Genomic DNA, 26020 nt, shown 5'->3' on the forward strand with positions numbered 1-26020 from the left:
AAGGCATCACCGTACCTCAAAGAGAAAGTTCAGAATGCAATTTAAACAACTGAAACTTGCTAACGTGAGTAAAAACCTATTAGAAAAAACAGAAATGCTGTACAGAGGCATAAATCCCTAAGGTGGCTTTAGTTTTTGAAAAAGAGGGGTTTTTATTTCCTGCAGTGTGCAGTTCACATCCGTAAAGCCAAACTACACTTAATAAATGAAAACCTAATCAAGTACCTCTTTGAGAGCCCTCCATCCCACTTGCTCCAGAGTGAAGGCATTCTGCACATCAAGCCTTAAACGAGCAAAACATTTACTGTGTTGCAGAACCCTGGATTTCCACAGTCTGCTTGTTTGCTTGCTTACAAAAAGCAGTTTGTACTTTGCAGTTTTCTCCCACGCATATTAATGCAAGCAATCAAGCTTCTACTGCTATGTTCAACTTCTGTTCCAGGCTTGTCTTTTTTAATTCCTCCCCTTTATCCCTTATTTATGTATTTTCCACTGCAGACATATACGTTAGTGAAACTGCAGAGCAGCAGCACACCTGACGGCAGTGCTCACCCCAGGCATGCCGAGTCCACCCCGACCTCCATAACCCCCGGCTGGACTGCCGTAAGTACTCAACTGAGTGGCTCTACTGCTAGCTCAAACACACCAACACTACACTGCAGAGCTACAGAAGAAAGAACAGGCTAGAGCAGTAACTGGATACTCAGCAAAGCTCCTATACATTCCCACCTAAAGCATAAAATCCATACAATGCAACATAAAGAACAAGTGGGAAGAATCTAGGTTCTTTCATAGTTACAGCTTTTGCAGAAGACTCTGTCATTTCCAAATTAATGTTTGATGAAGCAAACAGCCTTTGTATGACATCAAATCTTCGTCTGTCAGTGAGAGTAGCCACCAAAGGACTGCTCAGCGCCAAGGTGCCATCAGCTGAAGCGATGTTAGGCTGTATTTATGAGACACAGCAAAAGACAGAGACATTAAAAAGGTTTTCCAGGCAGTGCTGTTCCTGCCATCACATAGCTCAGCTCCTTCTTACAAAACCACTGGAGAGCTTACAAGGCAGCAGCAAAAGGGCAAGATTCCCTTTACTATTAGCCTTGACAAGTACCACATGCTCATCCAGAACCAAAGCTCTATGGCACCTATTAAGGAGAAACATCTCTCCTACCGCGTCCTTTTGCCCAGTCCAACTTCTCTCACTGCAGATCACGCTTAAATCTCACTCTTACTCTCAGGAAACAGTAGCATTCCCCTTGCCCCTACATATTTAAAGGTTTTTACTGTTATTTTTGTCAGCGAGCTTAAAAAAAGTTCATAGGGAATGGCAGCCCTGCCCCATTCCTTCAGCAGTTTTAACAAACGGCCTCAGAGTTTTGGGACTTCAGAATTTGCCAAGGCCCAAGCACTGCTGCTATCAAAGTGAAATTTCTGTTTCCCAAGGGCAGGTGATTACTGTTACTGAGACTTTAAAATGGGCTAATGATACTATCAGTAAATTAAAATTCGAGCTTAAGTTACAATTTTCTTTTGCTCACAGCCTATGGAATCTCCCAAACACAGAAATGTTTCAGAAGTAGGTATCCACCTGCAGTAAATTACGTGCACCGTTTGCCACTGTCAGACTCTGACCTTGCCTAAGCAATGCCTACAGCTGAAATTCGTGCTGGAGCTTTACATCTTTATTGGGTGAGAAACACAATAAGGCAGAGAACACAGTCATTAGTGCTGCTGGGGCCCACATGCTATGCAGTCACATTTTGATTACTCACCAAACAACACAATGCCGGAACAACCTGAAGATCACAGCAGGCATGCAGCAGGACAAGAGTGTAATCAGACAGCTCTGTGAAGGAAACATTAAAAGGGAAAAATTGTTTCCAGTGCACACTGCATGAGGCTGGCTGCTGGGAAGGGGACTTTCTTAACTGTGAGCTCTGTTATGGGGTTCTCCTGCTGGGCAAAGACAGACAAGCTACATTTTTGAGGTCCACTGGCAGGTACAGCACCTTGTGAAATGGGTGCTGGAGACCAAAGCGATTCAATGCGGAGGACAGTTGTCACAGGTGCTCTGTTGGACGTTTGGAAGAGGCTGATCCAGCCCTTTCCTGCCTGCTTCCCAGGGTGCAGAATAAAATGGGATGGGCAATGGATACAAGCCCCACACTGAGTACCCCTGCCCTTGAGAAAAGGCAGCTCGTAGGAAAGGGGATTTCCTCCCCATCATTCTTGTCTCCTCCCTAAGTATCTCCCTAGTGTTTCACTCCAAGTCTGCAGGCTGGATGAATGACTTACGCCTTGAATAAAACAAGAACCTCCCCTGTCAAAATCTATGCAAGATGCTGACTCTTCAGCAAAAACACCATTTGAGAGGAATGACGTAGCTGAGACTGCCTTGGGGCAGGGAGACAGCCTACATGATTCCTGTGGTGCCCTTCAACTCTAACTCCTGTAATTCCTAATAGAAGCAACAGGCATAAAACAGCTTTTGATTCTTGATCCAGCTGCATTTACGCCTGGACATTAGCAGCAGACATGTCCAAAACCAGGTGATAATGCAACACACTCAATTAACTGCACCTTGCTGTTAATAGCATCTGACAAGTGTTACCACATCAGCAGGTTCCTGATCTCTATTTCTTTTCCGTCTCCACAAATGAGTTAGGCTTTCCTACGTGGGTACTGTGCACATATGGATGCACACTGACATTTTGCTGCACAGTGCCACATCCAACTAATACCACACTGGACTTCCCTTCATTATCTTAATGTCAGGAAATTCTTTATATATGAGAGAGAGGAGAAAAAGCCAGGAAAGTCTGTCTTGGACTTTGCAGGTAGCTTTTAATTAACACTATGGTGCCAACTAGATTGTGACGATGGCATTTGTTGACATTTATGTTTAATCTCCTTTTTCAGCAGCTGCAAAACAACCCTCTAATTGCAGTGTCTCTATGTTGAATTCATTTTTGCTAAATATAGTTTGCACCTCAACAATATACGCTGTTACACAGAAGACAACACCTAATTTGTAATTCTCAGCATTTAGGCGGGAAGAACTCCGGTATGCAATAAGAACAGAAATTAGCTTGCCAAACTGGAAATGCCCACACTCAACAGAAAGTAGAGTTGAGCAATCTTGGGGGAATGTGTGTTTTACAAGCAAAATCTGTCAGTGATTGAGGGCTGAATTTAATGCACAGCCAGGAATGCTAAGCATGGCATACCAAACTTATAAAAAGGAACAGAACAAACTATGTTCAACACAGCTCACCAACAGCTCAAAAAGAGCCATAAATGCTTTAACACAGAGGGAGCTTCTAAAAGGAAAATTAAAAAAAAAGGGCTCTTCTCTTCATTCACAACATACCAGAGATAGCACTGATGAGGAGGTGAGCAGCTGAGAAGAGTTCTTCATCCTGAGGCTGACATTTCCGCAACAACGGCTCACCCTGTAAACTGCATCCTAAGAGCTGCAAGAAGTCAATGAGGTCTCGTTGTTGTGCAGGTTTTAACTCCTTCAGATCTGGCTTGTCTCCTGTGCAGATATCATCTACCTGGAAGCAAAAGAATAAGTAAAATTTCTTGAAAAGAGAAAAGTTCAAGCAAAAGAGAATGCTAGCTCTATTCTGAAATTACTTTTAGGAAGCAAGCAGAAGTTTCTTCATCTTACCACGTCCTCCAGAGCAGTTACCATTTCTTCATGGAGCAAGAGTTCACAAAGGGTTTTATATAAAGCTCTTCGCTTGTCTTCCGGCAGCTTCACAAAGGGCTGGAACTGAGTCTTCAACCGTGACAGATCTTTCCCGAGAAAGCAGTAAAAAGTAAAACTAAGTATTTCTACACAAATGCCAGTAAAAACAGTTAACATTTTTGCTATGTATTTCATAAGCTCATTTATCACCACATCTTGACATCCTGATTTCCATCAGCACAAGTTATAACACAAGGCTGGAACACGTCTGGTTATATTTCCCTAATGAGCCAATGAAGCATCAGTGAAAATTCTAAAAAAGAAGAACAGCTACCAAGGATCAACATTCGGTGTTCAGTATTTTTAATATTTTACAAGTCAGTATTTTAATGTTAACTGAACTAACCATATATTAAGTTTCTCTCTTGAAAGTTCATCTCCAGAGAATGTTCATTTATACGGAAGAATGAACAGTTCTGCTGGTAACTTTACTTCTGTGAGTTAATATGAATTACAAAGTCAATGGTATGAATCCACACACAGAATTAAAAGTTCCTATTGTGATCCTAAATTGTTATTGTCCTTGTATTTCATCAGGTGCATCAAAGAATTACAACCCTTCACCCCTGACCTAATTATTATTACAAAAATCAGGACAAAAATCTCTTCTTGACTGAAATATTGAATCCATTACAATACATACAACAGAAGCACAAGAGAGTTCACTGCACTTCTTTTCTCACAATTCAACTATGACACTAAAACAAAATGTTTTATGACATCAAACTACCACTTTTCTAAAAGAAGATTAAGTTTTCAAGCCAATAATGCCAACTGGAAGGTTGGAATATGTTTTTCTACATTCCAAAAATATGGGCATGCAAGCGTTCTTAACCTTGTTTAAAAGAAATTTCCCTTCATGTCACTCCAGTCAAGAAACACGCTCTCTTTAAAGATGCCTTTTCTATCTAAAAATTACTTCATTGGAAAAAAAGAAAAGCCCAGCCACAGGCAGATATTTTTTCTACCTGACAGAATCATATGACTGTCTATACAAATAACAGAAGAGGAAACCTACTTTAAATTACTTTAGTAGAAACAATTTTTTTTTTTTAGTTTTTTTCCAAGAGACAGTTCAGGTTTAATTAATTAAAAGAAACCTCCAAGCCTTTTAAGCAAGAAAGGCACAAAGGTATGTCAAGCTAAAACAAAAAACAAAATAGTGGCATACCATTCTTTCACAAATAAGTGTTTTTTATATACGCATGAAGACACAGTATTCCTTTCAAACAAGTCTACATTGGAGAATGACAGAATTTATTTCAGGACAACAAATGTCTATTTTGGTCAGTTAGTCTATTGAACAGCCATGAACAAAGGGTGAAATTTACAGATAACAAAAGTGATGTTCATCGTCAGAACCAGCTGTTAAGAACTCTACCAAGGACTGATGAAAAGTAAAGTGTGTTCTGAGGCCTTGATTTGTTTTCCCCTTTTTCATTCCTCTGGTGACAATCCTGCCTCTTCCTTCCACATCCCTACAATAAACAGGTTGTGCCTGGCTCATTACACCAATCTGCAAACTTCCATTTAAATCACATCTTAATTTCGTCAGCCTTAGTTGATATCAAAGATTTCTATAAAGCTTCTCAGAAAATAACGAGTCTAAGTGAAGGCGGGGGAGATGTCTTTGTAACTTTTGAGACTTAAAATAACCTTTAACTGAGAAGCTTTACTGAGAGTATTTTCCAAATAATGAAAAAATATTTTCAGTGACCCTTTCTGAATGAAAGCATAAATCATCATTTATAGATGATGCTTATAGAGCTCATCTGGAATGTAACAGAACTGGCATAAAAACCTGATTTTGTAAGATTGTATTTATGACAAATGGATTCAGGATGTTCCTAAGGAACAATCTACTGCATATACCTATTGCAGAAGTAAATTTTTCTATTCTTTCAGTGCATTCCCCCAAGAGTTCCTGATAAGGGCTATTAAAATGAACTAACATAATTTCTTATGTACTTTGTACCAGATTATTTCCTCCTATCATGTTGCTTAACTCACTGTAATGTAATAATGTAAAGCATTTCTGGTAATACCTTGTTTCAATACACTTAAAGCAGCATCACTGGGAATGAGGTTTTTAGCCCCAGAGTACATCGTATTATCAACAGCATCTGGCTGATAGAGAAACGAAGCATCTCTGAATAATGCTGAATGGGGATAAGTTGAGCCTTCTGTGCTTTCTTTTTCAAAGCCTCCTTGCTGTTCATCTAGCAGACAAAATTCTGTAATTAGAAATTCAATTAAAAAAAAAGTTAATAAAATACACAAGCAATTACCAAATGAGATGCTAGCTTATACTATCTAGTGTTCTCACATGTGATTTCTCCATGTTTCATCTCTTCTAGATGGGAAGAATGCCAATGGTTGCTATGTATGTGAATTATTGAGCATTACTGCAGCCCTGATGTTTGGTACAGCGTGCACAGATAAAGGTCCTGTGGTGCAGCTACCAACTACAAAATGAGACACCAGCTCCTGTGAATTAACGTAATGCAGACAGCCAATAACATGAAAACTTCTCACCGACACCGTAAACCTGAATGTTGCATTCAAGAGAAGCAGGTATGAACTCTTCACATTTCCTACCAATTAAGAGATGTGCTGTCACGCAGGCTACAGGATCCACTCATGATGGAGACACATGAAAGCACTTTCTGAGATTCATAAGAACTCTGAGAGTCACTCACAGAACTTCTTCTGGTCACTAATAAACGACTCCTCTTTCTGAGCCAAGCCACAGGTCCATCCTCAAGTTCTCCAGATGAGTGGAAAATAGGGGGCTTTTCAGAGCCTGTAAAGGACTTCATCCAGGCATGTTCACTGACAGAATCACTCTGCAATATATTGTCTCTCTGGAACAACTTCACGAAGAAAATAACACACCCTGGCTTGATTACCCTTTCTGCCTTGTCTTCATGACGAGCACTGGCCTACCTCACCCAAACAGGACTGCAGATTTCCTGCCACCCCAATGCCCCCAACTTGATGAAGCTAAGGGATTCCTGGAAGGTGCACTGGGAGCCTTTGTAAGAGTTATGCTGAGAAATCTAGAATATCAAGTTCTGTGCTCATGTGTCCAATATTGCGCCCAAAGATGCAGAATATAAACAAAGCCCTATGTATTACTTTGATCAATTTTTGTTTGCTCAAATGCAAGATTTGAAACTGTACCCCTGGCACTCTGCACCAGGTCTGAGGATAATGCAGGCAGGCTAGCAAGAAGAACTCAATTTTAAAGCAATACCTGACAGCAAAGGGAAAAAAAAAATGTAACTAATCAAGCTCAGTGCTCACATGTACCAGGCACAAAACCTAAATATAACCTTCCTCCAGTTGTAAGAGTCTGTCTCACCAAATTAAGGACATTCAAAACAGATGAGAAAGCACAGAGAGCACTCCATCAGGAAAAAGCTTTTTCAAAGGGAGAGCAGACAAAGAAATCTCTGCCACAGAGAAAGAAAGAAAGACGACAAAGACCTTTATGCCTTCATAACCCTTCACAGAGAAGAGACAGCTACAGAGAAGCAGAAAACAATTAATACAAACTAAAAAACTTCCCAAAGCAACAAGACTCCGGACAGCAGCTAAGGCACCATAAGGCCAATATGCTCATGTTACTTCCATTGATAATAACAAGGCTTTCACACAAACCCTGAAGCAGGAAGATAGTGCTAATAAACCAGGTGCCCTTCTAAGGCAGAATGATGCTAATAAGGAAATCAATACACAGCACCATGTGAGAAGTTTTAAGAGATACAGATCCTGCTGTTAAATCTTGTAATAGGACTCGATTCAGAGGAAGATACAGGACTCTAAGTTTTGTATTAATAGGACTGTTAATTAATTTTGTATCTCATTAATTTTGTCATACTCTTTAAAAAAAAAGAGAAGGGAAAATAAGTGAATGAAAGAATATACAAAATACTGCGATATTTTCTCTATTGAATTCTATTACATCCATCGATGACAAACCTCCACTAGCACAGTTAGATCTTGTTAATTATTCAGAAGCATTAAAAAAAAATGGAAGAAAACCAGAAATGATCAATGAAAACAATCAAAGGCAAAGAGACTCTTTTGCAGGGGGAAGCTGAAAAGATTAGGACTGTTTAATTTACAGACATTTAAGAGGAAGCAAGTCACACATATATAGCAATCAACAGAACAAAGCAAATCAGCCAGGTGCTACTATACCTCCTGTTTTGTAAAGCAAGAACAAGAGGACTTGCACTGAAATTTTAGAGACACAAAACTGCAAAGCCTTTAACAGGAACAGCTTTTACATGTAGTGGAAAACTAGCCTGTAGAAATCAAACAGAACGATTACAGGAAAACATTATCGTAAAGGGATCAGAAAAAAGATTAGATGTTTTTTCTTTCTTTTTTTTTATTTATTTATAAAAATGTCCAAGCATGTCCAGTCATATTAGCCAGCACATTTTAAAGAAAGCTTATATACCATTCTTCCTTGTAGAATGACTCAAGCACTATCAGTGGCAAAGAAAAAGAAACCAAAAAACCCCAAAAAACACTTACATGCACCTTATTCCGTAATTACCTGTGAAGAGAATCCCATTATGTTACACCTGCTACTGGTCACTTTCAGTCTCATGTGAGAGGACTACATTAGTCTCTGGATTTAACTTCAAAGGCTATGTTTATTTTCATAAACAGACACTGATCACTGCTCAGACATTAAGAAGTTGAAGATTAGGCTCCACCATACTTATTCTTGCTGGCAAATCCCTAATTTTGTTGTTAGTTCCTCCACTTTACCTTCTCAATGACAGTCAGGCAAGGGAAGATAGCACACATTAAAGAAAAGAGGCAAGACATAGGTTGTTTGAGATAAAACATGAAACAAGCTGTCCTGTTTTTGAAGCTTAAAAGACGTAACATTAAATATGAAAAAAAAAATGGAAAAAGCAGCAGAAATTGAAAAGGAGCAGAGAGGTACAGATCATTAACAAGACCCGTGTATTATCAGCTAGCAGGACATAGGAATTTCCATCTAGAAGTCACATAAGTAGGCTATCAGCTATACACCTACGTAGTCAGATAGCCTTAATTACACCTGATTACTCTGAATTACACTTCTATTACGACCATGAAGTCAATGCCCGCTGGTATATCTCTGTGTTCAGTCTATGTCAGAGCAATTCCACATTTCAGAAATTTTTTTACAGGTTACATGATATTTACTTATATTCCTGAACCTACAGACTTCCTTAATATCAGAAGTCAGTTGAAGAAGAATGATGGAGAGTATCTTCTGCATTTCTTATCCAAATAAAGTGCATCCTGGATTCAAATCTCAACTGCATTTCAATTATTTCTTCAATGTTATCTCCTGTTCTTTCCACATCAGTCCTTTCCGACTTCCAGCCCTACACAGTCCATCTGATTTTTTCCTTCTTGCATAACATTCCCTGAAACCTCCTTTAGGTTAGGGAGTTCAGCTGAGGATAGACAAGAAAGAAAAACCCAGGTGATTCTGCAGAGAAGAGTTACTACTCTCCCCAAAGCCAATTTCAACACTTTTTTAACTTGACACCTGAAAGTATTCGACCTGAAATAAGTAAAGCATGACTAGAAAACATGACAAGGATATTTCTGCAACCATTCTGAGAACAATCTATTTATGAAAGTGTAAAATAGACAGAAAAGTTTAAATTCCAGTCCTATACTTCATGAATAACTCTTTTCTTGGCATGACTGTTGTCTAAACATTCCCGTTGACCGTCAATTTATATTCAGTTCACTCTCCCAATAAGTGAAGGCAACAGCACGGGCTGAGGGCCAGCTAGCTAGAAGCAAAATTGCGGAAAAAGACCTGGACAACAAATTCGAGATGATCAGCAGTGTACCCTTGCAGCTGTTGAAGTTTGCTGCATACTGGGCTGTACCGGCAAGAGTGTAGCTAGCAGATCGATGAAAGTGATTTTTCTATTTGGGAGACTGCATTCAGAGTGCTGTGTCCAGTTTTGGACTCCCCAGTACAAGACAGACATTCACATACTGGAGCAATCTAGCAAACAGCTACCAAGATCGCTGAGAGCTGGAGAACATCATGTATGAGAAGAGGCTGAGAGACTGGGTTTGTCCAGCTTGGAGAAAATATTGCTAAGGGAGAACCTTATTGCTATCTACAGGCACCCAATGGAAGCATGGAGAAAGCCAGACTCTTCTGTATGATGACAGGACAAAAGGCAAGAGACAGAAGATAAAGGAAGGGAAATTCTCATTAGATATTAAGAAAGAAAGAAAAGTTCACCATGATGGTGGTCAAACACAGAGCAGGCTGCCCAGAGGGGTGATGGAATCTCCGTGTCTGGAGATATTCAAAATTTGAATAGACAAGGATACGAGCAATCTGATCTAACTCTGAACTTAGATCAAACTTCAAAAGTTGGCCCTGCCTTGAGCTGGGGCTTGAGCTAGATGATCTCCTGTGGTCCCCTGAAACCTAAATTATTCTGAGTTTATGATTTATGCAAACAAGTGAAAAAGCATTGCTAAATCAGAAGAGCAGCATTTCACAGCACAAATAACTATCAAGGCAATGGAGACCATAACACATCATCACCTTCATACACAGGGAAATGCAAAAATCATTGCCCAACAGACAGCTCTGTCCATAGTTGAACTGCGTGCTACAGAAAACAAGCTTTATACTTACCAAACTGGCCACTGTGCTTTATAAACAGTTCAATTACACCATAGGCAATAGCGGTTGCAGGAGGAATTTCAAGGATCACACTAGAATCCTTCATCATACTTCCATTTTCACTCACTGAAACCTAGAGGACAGATTTATTCACCGTTTATCTGATTCAGCTATTGTGTAGCTTAAACACAGGATTAATTAAGGGGAAAAAATACATTATTCTCTATGATGTCTAACTAAAGCACATGCTACATTTGACATCTATGAAAGGAACAAAATAAGTAGCAAAGTAGAAGCACAATGCCAAGAGCAGCTCTCAAACTCTTAGCTACCCTGTCCTAGTACAAAGTTGAGCTCCAAGTGCAGCTTTTGCCACACATGAAACACTGTGTCACCCACTTCAATATCCTGCCCTGCCCTCTTCTATCCTGACACCCCTTTTCCCCAGCTGGACACTGATACCAGGAAGGTGGCACTCGCACACAGGGTTGTTGAACTGCAACTCCCAGATTTCTGCTACTGGAGACACCCTGTACACAGAAGTGATTCATCTGCAGCTTTAAAAAAAACTTACAATGAATGAGCATATGTTTTGACTTTGGTAATTCCATCTCAATTCATAGGCAATTTTTCAGATATCCTCATAATGCAGTTAATCTCTACTCCCATGAGTGAAAACAAATATCTTCTCAATAAATATTAAAACTCAATAGACACTGTAAATATTTTTGATGAATGATTACTTGGATTTTCAAGTAAATTTGCTTCAGCAATGCTTTTTTCTCTTCAACTTTCACTGAATTGTTTTACGTTTGGTTTATGTTCTGCTGTAGGAAGGGATCTACATAGAAACTGAACCACAATTTGACGGTATTGATGGAAACCACATTCCAGGCTCACATTAAAAGATGGCATCTTTTGCCAGTGAGGCAATGGAAAAAACATTTTACCTTTCACAACTTAGTTTCACAACTAAGCAGTGCAGTGAGTTCAACATGTTAAGGAAGCATGAAAAATACTCTGAATTCTATTTGGAGAAATCATAATTTCTTCTCAGATAACCTGCAAATGTTCTATTCCCTGCAGATTTTTAATAACTTTTACCTTTACTATTTTTGTACTGCATCCCATCACACCGCTGATTTTTTCTTCTGTTTGGATATGTTCAGATATCGTACACTTCTGAGTTGTTATTATCTTTTCTCTCAAGATGCACAACACTTCCCGTTTTCTTTCTATCACTTGTTGCAGTAAACTACTGTTTAGATTTATTGTTCTGAAAAAGAAAAGAAGTCATTAACAACATAAATACTAGAACTGAGAAAAAAACATTTTCTTAATTGCTTGAAGAAGCTTTTATTGTAAAAACAACAATGGTTTCTACATATGCAGTTTCCTCAAAATTATTATGTCCTCTTCTGTTATTTGGTAGCAGTAAATATCTGTATTACACAGTAAGTCCCAACACACGTGCTGAATTCTTCATTCCATACTCTGAGCAAAAATGGCAGTTGTCTGGCTACTTTCGAAGCAAAAAAAGCAAGGGAGAACTAAAGACAACTTTAAGCTGCCAGCATAGTACGAAAACAACCAGCCAGGCTCATGGACACTGGATTAAATCCTCTGCTACCGTGAATTCACACTGCCATTAACTTGGCCATGGCATGCTGACTGACCATTCTCTTCAGAGTCTCATGTTAGCACAGTCTCAGTAAGTCAATGGGTCACATCCTGCAGTCTTTACTTGAAAGAATTATTTCAACCAAAAAAGTTACCAGGGAGTACAAATAAAAGACCTGTGCTTATGGTCCATCTTATGAACTCCCTGCAGCCTAGCACACTACTGCATACATTATGCATGCACACACACAATAAAAATACGTATAATAGCATAATACATAATAAGCACATAACATAGTAATATTATCCACACATCACAAAGCTCTGCTTTGAAAGAGTGAAGTGAAGTTGCAGTCAAGCTAGTGGAAGTTAGGAAATACACAGCAAGCAATCTTCCAGTCTGGTTAGTTTCTCCCTTTGTAATCAAGCCCCACTTTTCCTTACAATAGTTCTCAGTTTTCTCTCTCTTACCTGACCAGATCAAGTCCCATTTCTTCCCCCTCCTTCTCATTCATCTCAGCTTTGTCCCACAGCCAGCCAGCTCACTTATCCCACTTCACTTCTCTATCTTCTACCCTCAGAGGACACCAGCTGCCCATGGCTCCCAGCGTTAGTCTCCCCTCCTTCTCACGGTTCATTGTTACTGCTTTCCAGCTCTGTCTGGACAAACTTCGTCTCGTTTATCTCCTTGTCATCATTCAGTCCTCTCACCCCTGTCTTTGTAGATCCTTCTACCTGCTGCAGATGTGCCATCAGTTGCTTCTCGACAGGGGAGGTGATGTGGCCTCCTTTGTACCCAAGTGCTGATGCCCAGATTCACCCTGGACTAGGACAGCTTGAGGCAACCATCACCAGGAATGCTGGTTTGGCCTCTCAAGGTGCACGTGCAGGCAAAGGAGCACCCTGACACACTGCTGCCAAATTTTTAAGTTCTTACTCCAAATTCTGAGTCACCAGAATTTCTCCTTGAGGGATGAACAGCACGCAAAGAGAGCGACACCTCAATGTCAACCCTCACAGCTTGATATGGATCTGTTTCAGTGTTCACTTAAACCCTGAACCAGCTGAGTGGGATCAGCACTGACCAAGTACTTCAAAGGGCTGGATGAGAAAAGATAACATGGATTTTGGAATTGGAAAAGATTACTAAAAAATCACCCACTATAAACTCCTGTGTTACTCATCTGTATAACCTCACAATTTACAATTAATGACCAGGACTGTTACAGTCAAAAGAATAATTAACTGTGGTAGGGACCTCAAATCTCTACCCGACACCTCCAACTTCACAAGTCATCCCTACTCCACATCATAATTCAGTGTGTGTTTAAATGTTGCTGGAGTTATATCTATAGTTAGGTACTTCTTAGAATGAGCAGAAATAAGAAAGTGAATGCCTAGAAACAACAAGAGAGGATTATTTTCTAAGGAAAGATGACAACATTCACCACCCTGTCTTCTGGGGTGTTAACAATCTTTCTGGTAACAGTTAAAACAACTTCTTAACTGTATTTGATTGATTAAAATGTGTCAATTATATTATACTTTTGCAAAATACCCATTGGAGGTCCTCAGATGAGATATCGCATTTCCTATGAACAGATAACTCTAGCAAGACAGTTGGAGGATTAAGATTGCTATCCCTGGCTCAACTTACTCATCTTTTCTCCTCCCTTTTACTGTAAATGGCTACTCATGGGGCTAAATGGCAATTCCCCAAAAATATGACAGAAAGACATGTCTGACTCCACTTCTTTTAAATTGAGACATCTCCACTTTTAATTAAAAAGTTTTAGATTTATTAGATTCTGGAGTTTTGGATTTATGCAGTCTGTATAAGTCTGAAGTCAGCTTAGTTCTTTATTAAATTAAAAATATCCTGAGGCAGTTTTTGATCTTTGGAGAATTACATGCTTATATGAAAGTTCAATCAGGTGGAATGAACTGTCTGAAAACCTTAAAGTTGATTGTTTAAACAAGGGAAAGAAAATACCTCTGAAGCAATGCAGCAGCCACTAGAAAAGCACCCCCAAACATTCCTGAGCTTATTCATATAACTTTTTTCTTTTAGTGCAAAGCCATGCTTTATGCTTGGAATGCAATGAATCTTTGGATTAAGCAAAAATTGAAGAAATGTCAAGCAATCACACACACCGGTGCTCTTAGAAGTGTCTGCCAAACCAGAGCTATTAGTTATCACAATAACAGACCATCAAGCCTACCATATACTTCACAATAATTATTTATGATTCTGAAGAAATGTCCTTGAAAATACAAATTAAGGCACTAAGAACTTGCAATTTTAACATTCAACCTAAGAAGCCACAGGGGAAGAAATACAATGAAGAAGCACAAAAGCAATTTGTCATTTGTTTTCATATGATGTATTTTTTGCCTGCTTTAGGGGATGACAAACTCACCGGATATCCCCAGAAGTTAGAGCAAAAGAAACAAAACAATCAAAGGTAGAAAAATACAGATTAAATAGAGATTTGCTGTTTCTGAATGAGTGCTAACATAAGAAGCATATAGAATATGATTTAACTCTATACAAATGAATGACCAAAATAATTCAAGAGACTTTTTTCTTCTATCTACTTCTACAGTATTCCACCTGAGGTGGGACTGGCTCAGACTCCCTCATGCTCCTGGCTTTGAGGTTCAGATGCAGAACTAACAGCAGAGGGGCAGAGCGAAAGAGTCAGAAGTCATAGGTAAACTTGCAATGAGGCACAGCGAAGAAATTTCTGAGGCAGCGCTGGATGAGCTGCCACAGCACTAGAGGCTACGCAGCGACACTAACACCATAGGGGCACAGAGCTACCTGCTTCGGTCCCCGATGCAGCACCGCTGCAGGCGCTGGGTCTCGGAGGTAAGTTGGGGTCCCCTGCATTCTGTGGCAGAGACACGGCCGCGGCCTCAGCCCCAAGATTCAAGTGACTTCAGTGGGATGTGTTCAACTGTAAAGCCAGCAGAAATGCTTTCCCCTTCCCACTGTTTAGTGAGTAACGGATTCAGAGCTTTAAAACACATAACCCTTACCAACAGCTACAAATACCTTTTCTTATAGGACAGCACAGTTAAACGCTCTCCTCTAGACTTCTGGCACTGAACTTTCTGTCATAAAACCCCTTAGACTCTAGGGTTGTGTGTGGACACATCACAGGTTATCACTGGGGCACAGCCTGTGGAAGGCAAAACATTCTGCTCTTCTCAGTGACTCAAACAGGAGACAACATGAGGTAAGCAAATACCCAGCTTATCTAAATTATCATTGAAAATAGCTATCAAGAGCAAAATGCAACAGGGTTAAAGTTTGACAATCAGAGCAGGACTTGAAGTATTGCAGGGCAATGGCTGCTGAATCAATGAGTGTGTTTTTGCAAGAGCTGAACTCCTGTGGTAGCGTAACACTGAGTATCAAGAAGATATCTGAATAACAAGAGATGGTTGAGTTAAACGCCTGAGAACACATACATGCAGGCACAGTAACTGCATTGCATTCTTTTATTTTACAGGTCACATTTTAGAGCTTTTATTTCTGTTCTACAACCATCACTCTTACCATCTCTTTCACCATCTATTGTGCAGGAGCCCTCACCGATCTTGTGTGACCTGTACTACATCACTGTACTCCTTCCCACCTTAAGAATCTGAGCTGAAGTACTCAAAAGTAACACTATATAAAATACAATGAGATGTTGGTTTGCTAAGTCCCGTTATCAACACACAAGGTATGAGCCTGTATAAATAAAGACCATTTAAAAGATAAGGATGATGGGTTTTTTTCGATTGTTTGTTCTGCTTAAATAACCTTCCAGAGGTCAATGATTTACTAAACTGGAAGCTCATGTTTTACTAAAAACATGAACAGAAAAGAATTTCTTTGCGTTTTGGTCTCACTCTCTCCATATTTAATTGGATTAAGCACTTCCACTCTTCTATAATGCAATGGCTTCCTTCACTTTTTTCAACCTTTTTCTTCTTGCATGAGGAAAGCAGTGGAGAATAGAGAGGCACATAGGCAATTTGCTGCAGACTGGAAGCAGAAAAGAAGGGAAAAAGGCAGAAACTAATGGAAGGCAAGAGAAAACAGACAACACCTGGCAATAGAGCAGACTCTCACAGTTAAAGGAGAGAGCAGGAGCCTGCTTTAAACTCCACAGCTGAGACTGAGGGTCCTTCCTTCAGGTGCAGAATCTCTGACCAGACTGTCCACAAAGGAGGGGGGCTAGGACCATTTTTTCACCAAATCCTGTCTAGTCTTCTCAGTAACCCACCCCATAAATCCTCAAAGCAAGGTGCTGGCCCATTTACTACGAATACCAAAAAGAATGGTTACTGCTGTGAGTACTCTTCATTCTCACATTGAAGTCAACACTGTTACCTGCCTGCACAAGTTGTCACTAGTCCAAACTACCCACGAGTGAAAAACCTTTTCAGTCCTGCACTTGGAAATGTCAGCTCAACACACCTCCTCTCCCAGCTGCAGAGACATGGGTGGCCCACTCTCACTGCCTCACACAAATGCAACTTCTTCCATAACATCCACATAACTAACTTCAAAACCTCTCTCACTGCTCGGCCAGAATCCCCTCAGCTTGTTCAGTCTTCTCCACTTCATTTATAATGTGCAGTAGTCTGATCTCTCCCATACAAATGCTGCTTGCTGCACAGGAAGAGCCTTCACCCAGCTTTGCTCCTTCTCTAATAGAGACGTCTAGATGAATGCTATGGAGTAAAATCCACCAGACCTTACTCTGCCACTTTTCACCAAGCACAGAAGCATAATATTACTTTTGTTAATCCATTTCAGATATAAGCTCTCTGACCTACTTCTTACAGTCACACTGGAACACGGTATCTGCTATAGTCAGCTTATTGATAGCATGTCACAATTTTCAATTACTTCATAGAACATCTTCCCCAAGAATGCCAAAGACTTTTGAGAGTGCAAGTGACAGATAGTTCCTCTATTTTTCTCTTTGGCATCCTCCTTATTTTTTAAATCACAGACACACATAATTGATTTTATTAAATCCTGTCTCCTAACATTCTGCGACTTCATATTACCCATGTAGCACCTTCAGTAGAAAACTGAATGGTTTTCTCATCATACACATAAATGTTCGAGGAATTTTAAAGAATAAATAATAAAATGGGCTGAATTTCCGCTGTACTCAGATTAGGAATAGGCACCTATTTTTGTCTCAGTATGAACAATAATTGAATCAAAGAAAGTGCATATTAAAGTGCAATATGCAATACTGTAAAAATATCTTTCAATCATGCCAGAGTACACTACTAATAACACCCTGTTTTTCTAATATGCTAACCATAGACTCAGGAATCATTCACATGAAATGATGGAAGTGTAACAGGCAAACCTTTCTGCAGCTGACGTGGACTGACTGACTGCTGCCACATGGTCCTGTTTCTTTCTCTCTGCTGTTGCTGTCCTCTCAGAACTTCTATTTTCAATCACTCAACACAATTTAGTGAAATGGTAAAAACAAACAAGCAAATTTGTTAATTCATGAGAACTACAGAGATTAACCTCCTCATAATCCTGTTCACTGAAAGGGACAATACAGAATGGCTGAGGTTGGAAGGTCATCTGGTCCAACCCCCCTGCTCAAGCACGGCCACATAAAGCAGGCTGCCTAGGATCATGTCTCCAAGGATGGAGACTCCACAACCTCTCTGAGCAACCTGTGCCAGTCCTTGGTCACTCTCAGTGAAAAAGTGTTTCCTGATGTTTAGACACTCCTGTGTTTCAATTTGTGCCCATTGCGTCTGGTCCTGTCACTGGGCTCCTCTGAAAAGAGCCTGGCTCCGTCCTCTTTGCATTTGTATGCAACGTATTTATATACATTAATAAAATCCCCCCTGAGCCTTCTCTTCTGCAGGCTGAGTGGCTCCATCTCTCTCAGCCTTTCCTCAAACGTGAGGTGCTCCAGTCCCGTCATCATCTTCGTGGCCCTTCAGCGGACTCTCTCCAGTATGTCCATCTCTCCCTTGTACTGGGGAGCCCAGAACTGGACACAGTACTCCAGGTGTGGCCTCACTAGTGCTGAGTAGAGGGGAAGGATCACCTCCCCCAACCTGCTGGGAATACTCCTCATGCAGTCCAGGATACCATTGGCCTTCTTTGCGGTGAGAACATGTTGTTGGCTCATGTCCAACTTGGTGTCCACTAGGACCCCCAGGTCCTTTTCTGCAAAGCTGCTTTCCAGCGGGTCAGCCCACAGCATTTACTGGTGCCCAGGGTTATTCCACGTGCAGAACTTTGCACTACCCTTTGCTGAACTGCATGAGGTTCCCACCAGCCCAGCCTGTTGAGGTCCCTCTGGATGGCAGCACGACCCTCTGGGTGTATTAGCCACTCCTCCCAGTTTTGTGTCATCAGCAAACTTGCTGAGGTTACACTCATCGACCCCATCACACAGACGACTAATGAAGATGTCAAACAGGACTGGACCCAGTATTGTCCCCTGGGGTACACCATTAGTCACTGGCCTCCAACTAGACTTTGAACCACTGATCAATACCCTCTGGACCCAACCATTCAGCCAGTTTTCAATCCACCTCACTGTCTGCTCATCCAGCCCATACTTCATCAGCTTCTCTATGAGGATCTTATGGCAGACAGTACTGAAAGCCTTAAAACAGAAGATGGAATATACTCTTAAATCCGTAGCAATCTCACTGAGTTAAAGGCATAGGACTCTGACCTAAAATCAGTTACAGTACTCTGTGAATTAGCAAGCTCAATGTAAGGAAAATAGGAAGGAATATTGTAAAAGGAAGAATAATGTAAAATAAATTATGCTGAGTTTATATACCTAAAAGTGCCATTTAACTTTATTTTTATATTGCATATTATGTTAAGAAGTGTGTTCTGCATTTAAAATGTCATTGCTTCTGCAAATCAAGAAGGATCTCATTCCACATCCTTCAGTTGTCATCCCTTTTCAGAAAAGGAGAGCCAATGTGGCATCTGGAATCTAATTAAAAGATCAGTAGGATTCTCCTTCAGAAGGTTCACATAAGAAGTGACAGGAAACCTATTTGCTGCCACTCAGCACTTCCAGCTTGCTGAATCTTGAAGACTTAGTTTAGAAGCCATATCAGCTTTGCCTATTTTTTTTTAGACTTTGCTGCTATTTATCTGCAACTTTGACTTAAACAGCCTAACACAACAGCAACATTTTAAAATGCAACTTAATTAGGCTATATATATATAAATAATAAAGGAAACAACAATTGATCTAACAAGCACAAGCAACGTATGTCATTAGATGAAATCAAGAACACTTAGCTGACTCTCATCTCACAAGGACTGGTGGGTAAACATCCTCTTAGTACTGTAATGCTTTGCATCCAAAAATCACTAACTTCTAGGCACCAGCACTCCCAAATGCTGAATTCCTGAATTCCGCAAAATGCTCCATGAATGAGATGAAAGCTAGAAGCTTGGACACAATCCATCATAAATCATAGAATATTTATGAATGAGTAACTGGAATTTCATTTGTAAGGAATTGCCACAATTTTCAGTGAGCCTCGGCATTATGCTGAAGAAGAAAATAAAAATTTTGTTATCCTTACCATTTTCAGTGACCTGGAAGAAGCCAAGACTGACTGGATACCAATTATACACTTTGCATCATAAGCCTTAATAAGCTATGGGCATCTATATATAAAGGGGCACACACATTAACCTCATTTACAGTTATATTCAGATCAGTGTAGAGCTACTGATCTTCCACACTCAAAAGAAGATAATACATTTATAAGTATTTAGATACATTCAGGATTATAACCTGTGCTGAAGTAAATTTGATTTGCTATGGCAGGATTATTTGTTTGAATTGAGTAGGTAACTTACTGCAGAAAACTAAGTAAAAGCTTACTGATCTAAATAGAATTACTCTAGTTTTGTTTTCTACAGGACTCTATCTAGTGTTAGAAACAAGATTCTAAACCTTGACTGACACTATTTTTCTGATACTAGATGCATACTGATTTACAGGCCTGGTACACACATTTTGCCCAGTATTTTCTGCTTTTAATAAGGCATTTAGTACAAAGATAGTGAGGTGCCATATTAGAATAAGTTTGTTGATTTGTGAATGCTCACAATAAAAAGAACAGCAGCCATTTGTTCCTGTGAAAATGGAGAATTGATTATTTCTAGAACATCAGTGTATCTAAAGAAAATTTACACTGCTTCTGACAGCTTTTACACTGATAACAAAAACCTATCATCTTTATCTTCAGAGCGTCAGGAAAGGCTATTAAAATGTATTACACCACCTCCTACAGATCTAGGGTACAATGCTGTCACAAACGAACCCCCCTCATCTCCCACGAGTCAGGACCTGCAATACAGAGTAGACCCCGGAGTTGCCAGCTGGTTGCCAAGTAGGCTTTGGTCCGTGACTATCTTATTGCAAGATTAAATCAATCTAATTTCAGAGTAGGACAGGAAGTGTTACATATCGTGTAAAATTAAGATTATAGTTTGGAAAATCTGGGGTTTTCCCCTCAGTTACTACAGCATATAATAGTAAGCAACAGATCTATAAACTGTATTTTGTTCAACTACTAGAACATACATTGACCACGCTTGCTCCTTCTACTTTACTACTTTTACCTTTACTACTCCTTCAGCTTCAAATAATCCAATTTGCTAGCACAGTCGCTCACACACACAAAAAAATTATAAAGCATGCTTACAAGAATATCGATAGTTCTGAATTCAGTTTCCATAGCATTTTCCCCAGTAACACAGAGAAACCAATCCATTGTTCTTCCAGACTGTTACCTCAGTACAGTCCCCCAAAGAAGGATTTGACCCTTGTTCCACATGGTAATTCATGCAAATACATAAGATGAACTCAGAGAGATGTTTTTAAAATGAAAGGGAAAGGTTTGACCATCAAGCTCTCAAAATCTGGAAATTTTCATTTTGATATATATGATTTATCACCTGAAAATGAGAGCTTACAATAAAAATAATTCTCAAACTATGGCAACACTACAGAATCAATTGCTCACTGACCACAGCTGGCCCAAGTCTTTTCAGCTCAGGAATCTTTCCTGGCCATTACAATGCCCACATTAAAAACATACCTGTCCTTGATGTCTTTCATAAGCTGCTGCAAGTCAATCTCCTGCTTCCTCAGGTTTCCAAATGAGGACTGGTTTTCCACATAGCCCTTCCCTCCAGCACCCAGGCTGATCTTTCCAAATGAAGTTTCAATACTTCCTTGAACAAAATCTTCAAACTTCCCCATATATTTTGCAAAGTCAGACTCCACAATTACTAGGAAAGCAATAAAAGTAATTTCTACCTGTGAAGAGAAGTGCTGAAACGGTCCTGAAGTGATTGGAAAAACAGAAGCTTACAGAAAATATGACAAGTTAGTGAAGGCAAGGAATAGTATCGAGCAGGTAAATAACGAAATTTACAGCTCTGCAACTCTTACTTCTGCTTCCTCCATATTTTCATCATTTTTGCTCCGCTATCTTTTATATTTTGCCATTTTCAGAAAACACAAGGTGATTGAAATGCTGAGCTCAGATGCTGTGGAAGATTTACAAAGAATGATTGAAACTTACTTCAGCTACAAAGAAAAACTACAAAGCAGACCTGCTTGTACAATAGGGTTAATATTTTTCCATTATCTTGACATACCTCATTATAGGGCTGTCGCAAAGCTCACTGAAAACCAATGGAAGTACCTAATTGGCTTAAAAAAACACTGAATCTTATACACCTATAAACAAAAGAACTGACTCAGAATCGGCTAATCTTCCAAGCCAGCTACAATTAACATCTAAACTTAGGGACTTATCTATTTTCCTGTATGGAATTGTGACATGCCCAGAAATATGGGATTCCATTCCTAAAATCTGGTTAGGACTGCTGCAGCTGGATGAAGAAAGAAGTACAATGGTCAACCAGTTTTAACAGTCTGTGCAAGAAGAAAGGAAGCACTGGTAAAACTTGCTTGGCCTTGCCTGTGCAAGCACTCCCTGTGCTACTGTCACTAACAAGACACTGTTTATCCAGTGCTTTTTGACCTGGAGCACAGTACAGTTTCACACTACTATCACATACTGGAATTCCCCCAAAATATTCTAGGGTAGCTCCTGTGGCTGCAGACCGCACTGTTATTAAGCAGTAGGACTGTACGGCTTGACAACCTTCAGCACTCAATTTCAGCAGTCTACCTAGGCAAAACATTTTTTTTTAAACAAACATTCATTATTACTGGTTTTAGTTAAATGAATAGTCAAGTCATCTCATTTCCACGGATGGAGAATACTTCAGAGCATTCCTCTGAAAGGAGCCCTCTAGTAACACGATTGAGAATAATAACAAAAAAGATTAAGCTTTGCATTCTTTTTATCTGCAATAATAGTGCTGCCCGAGTATGGCTTTACCTGGTTTTATCGGCTTGTCTTCAGTAAGCACATCACTCAAGGTGACTGTCAAGAAATGATACTTGGGCTTCTGCCAGCACCAGAATTTCTTCCTCTTTGTAACTAAGCTCAGAAGCTGCAGCTTGTCTGAGGCATTCAAGTGGGAGACAGGGATCAAGTCACCTCCACTGTCAGTTTCTCTCACAAAATTCTTTGTTGCTTTTGCAAACATCTTCAGGAATCAATTGAAGTCTGAAAGAATACATTCATTTTTCAACAATTAGTTAGACAGTATAAATATTTATACTGTTACTTTAAGAAGTTCTTCATAGTACTGGTATTAATCAGGAACAGCTAATGTTTTCACCCTACCTTCTCCACTCTGAGCTGGGAATCATACAGTTTAAATCACTTATCCCAAAGTAAAAAGGTTCTCACAGTAACAGACAAAAGAGTTTTAGTTAAAATTTTAAATAAGCAACCGTGAATAAGCAAAGAACAATGCACTGCAAACACAATATGCAAGTCTTAAACATTACAATAATAACGCATGAAATTTATGATCATGCAGATAACGAAGAAAGAAAATAAATGTGTGAGAAAATAAGCATTCCAATCTACAGCTGAAAAGTTCCTTCAAGGAATGCTCACAGGTAATTAATTTGTTAGGAAGGAAAAAACTTGCACAGCTTACCTGAAGTTCTAAGAAAAAGCATCTACTAATGAGCACCCCGCAGAGACCAGCTGGGATGACAAGAGCACCAGTGCAATGGCAGAGGATTTCTGCCTCCCCGCAGAATCCTTCTTTTATTACCTAACATAAAATTATCTTACTCCATATAAGGTAATTGGGTATTATTCACACAAATTATCTTTTTAATAGTGAGTAAACACATATAGGGATAATAAAAATTACTCTATAAAAAGCAACAAATATTTGTGCTGGCACCTTTGTGACTACGTTTTGTTTCTCAACTACGCCCCTGGAAAGTGCCAATTAATTTTTTTCTTTCTGAAACTTTTTACGTTCAATGTTTTCCAATTTTCTATTTCCCATTAGTATAACTACAGCTAAACTGAACATATGTTATTTGCAACTGTTATTCATATCTGCGAAACAGCTACATACATTATCTTATTCTAGCTTTTAAATGTCTTAAATTAAAAAATATTGGCATCTCTTATTGTGTAAAGTTTCCTTTATCCCAAGCAATGCACTGCTGTATTTACAAGGAACTTTTTCAATAAGGGAAACTGGCTAAACTCACAGGAGAAACAGTATGACCATTCACAAGTGCTAAACACACAATTCTAATAAACTAATTTTTGATCTTTTAAAAAAATCTAATCTTTCTCAGTTTTTCAACTCTGTGTTACTTGAACTAATGATTATTTCCAGAATTAAATCAGTTTTTAAAGTTGGCAGCATTCCTTTGAATCCTCCAGCTAACAGTTACTGGAAAGTTCAACTAAGATCATAAGATGTCTTAGCTGTATATCCACATGTTCATGATTAATTACCTGTCTTGCTCCGCAGAGATGTTAGATTGTCATTTACAAATACAGGCTAGAATAATTTAGAACAGACTTCAGACAAAAATTGATATTACAGTGGGCACTCAGGATTATTGAAAGAAAATGGAAAACTGAATAAAGATAGTAGTGGTTGGACCACAGGCTCCATGTTTTACTATCAGCTGGAGGACAGAGAAAAAAAAGCATTTTTGCAGATGGGAACTTATCTTTCCATTAGCTTTTCCCAAATCGCATTTCAGATAATATTTCACACAGTATTTACCAATTCATGTTGAGGTATCTACCTCCTCATGAAACCCCTATGGCCTACGTTTAGTTGTCTATGTAGGCAAGTAAAGGGTGTTTCCCAACAACATCTGCATATGCGCTGGGAATATTTCCACTGACTTTCTTGTTCTCTGACCTTTTCCTAAACTCTGAACTGAGATTGATTTTTTGCATTCTTAAATTTCTCCTCCTTAATTTCCCTGGTTTTAATCTCAGTGAGAACACTTCAACAGAGTAAGCAATGCAGCTCTACTGCAGCGGAAAAAAAACCCAAAACAAACCAACCAATCGCCCAACAGCCCAAAAAACTAGTTTTCTTTTTTCCCTGGGACTTCTTTTGCATGACACTGTATTTCACAACCAACCAGATGACTGATTTGTAATGGAGGGGACCATCAAGAAAATTCTCATTGCCTGCATTAGCTGCTCTTCCCCAGCACAACCTTCTTCAAACATTTCTGTGCTTTACGTGACTGTTCACTCATTCTGATCCCATTCTACATAACCAACTCACATGGGCATAGTCTCTGAAAAGAAAAAGGCCCATCAATTTCTGAGGAGATTATGATAAGACAAATTGCAAAATCCGGTTCCTACGATTTGGCATTGTTACACTCACTAAATTTTGTGAGAAGAACCATTAACGCCTTTCTATAAAACTTCTGATTCATGGTGGTTTGTCTTCACTCCCAGTCACACCATGTTTTTGACTAGCAAAAAGGACATCCAGGAAAGACCACAGAGTGCATACGAGGACTGCTGAGACTCACCAGGAAGGAGAGAAGCCTCAGACCGACAACGTCGGCATCTCCCACACTTCGCTGTGCTGGGAACGTCTTTGCAGGGAGCATATTTGCTGGTGCAGCTGTACCTGCAAAGCAAGAATATTCTATCCACACTCCTGTTTATGTCTCTTTGGATAGAGTGCCTTTAAGACAAATTCTAAAATGCACCCGAACATCTTGGTTCAGTAGTTCACAAAACAAAGACATAGAGCAACTGAACGGCCCTTAACCAACATCAGGGAGTTAATACAGCTACCAGGATCGACGGCAGCTGGCTGAATGGACATGGAGCAGTTACGGACACAGCATTAAGAAAACTCAGCCTCTGGAGTTTCTTCCTCTGAAAATTTTGTTAGAGCTGTGCTTGGTTTGCTAGAATTAAAAGGGAAGGTATCAAAGCTGGTAGGAAAAGCCTGTCAGAGTGAATTCGCTCTTGCAGATTGATAGCTAGGCGTGAAAGCAGAAAAGGAAAGAAGAGTATCTTCCTTGTCTACCAAGAAATTTAAAATTAGCCTGAACCTGGCCTACAGGAGGATTATTCAACACAGGGGATGAGATCAAGTGAAAATATTTACAGCAACATTCACTGTTTACTTAAACAAACAAATCTTAACCTGCTTCTTTCCTTTATCACAGATCCCTAACTCAATATAGTGGGACATCAGATCCAAAGAAACATTTTATGAATAATCAGTCTTTACCTTTGTCAGCACAAAAGCAAGTTCTCAACAGTTGCCCGATATTTCTTACATTCTGTGTAAACATACACTGACCTTCACAAAAAATACAACAAAGATTTTTGTTCCATTTAACATAAGATTACCCAGCACACCAGGCACAGTACCCAGGGAATTTGGGAAGCGGATGACAACTGGATTGCCAAATGTCAGCACATCCTTTGCCAGTCCAAGTTGTAAGGAAATACAACCTCCAAAGGCCAAAGAT

At 39.6% G+C, this 26020-nt stretch overlaps 1 protein-coding gene across 1 annotated transcript; it reads right to left on the bottom strand.

Moving 5' to 3' along the window:
• Positions 1 to 634: 634 nt before the first annotated feature.
• Positions 635 to 23228, bottom strand: DFNA5 (deafness, autosomal dominant 5). The gene is made up of 10 exons (XM_009584126.1): positions 23182 to 23228; positions 22509 to 22739; positions 21192 to 21384; positions 11538 to 11709; positions 10446 to 10566; positions 5800 to 5988; positions 3674 to 3801; positions 3371 to 3557; positions 1773 to 1846; positions 635 to 946 (listed from the first exon to the last, which is right to left on the bottom strand). Exons 2-10 carry the CDS (start codon positions 22717 to 22719, stop codon positions 716 to 718), a joined length of 1506 nt encoding a protein of 501 aa, XP_009582421.1. The 5' UTR covers positions 22720 to 22739; positions 23182 to 23228; the 3' UTR covers positions 635 to 715.
• Between the last annotated feature and the right edge of the window lie 2792 nt (positions 23229 to 26020).

Source organism: Fulmarus glacialis, unplaced genomic scaffold, assembly GCF_000690835.1.
Source record: "Fulmarus glacialis isolate BGI_N327 unplaced genomic scaffold, ASM69083v1 scaffold11288, whole genome shotgun sequence".
In the NCBI taxonomy this organism is placed as follows: Eukaryota; Metazoa; Chordata; class Aves; order Procellariiformes; family Procellariidae; genus Fulmarus; species Fulmarus glacialis.

Bases quoted from the DNA above. Each gene is read 5' to 3' on its own strand.
- DFNA5 (XM_009584126.1), bottom strand. From the start codon at position 22,719: ATGTTTGCAAAAGCAACAAAGAATTTTGTGAGAGAAACTGACAGTGGA. The intron at 21,385-22,508 runs GTAAAGCCATAC...TTGCTTTCCTAG, and splicing joins AGACAAGCCGATAAAACCAG to TAATTGTGGAGTCTGACTTT. The intron at 11,710-21,191 runs GTATGTTTTTAA...TTTCTTTTTCAG, and splicing joins ATGAAAGACATCAAGGACAG to AACAATAAATCTAAACAGTA.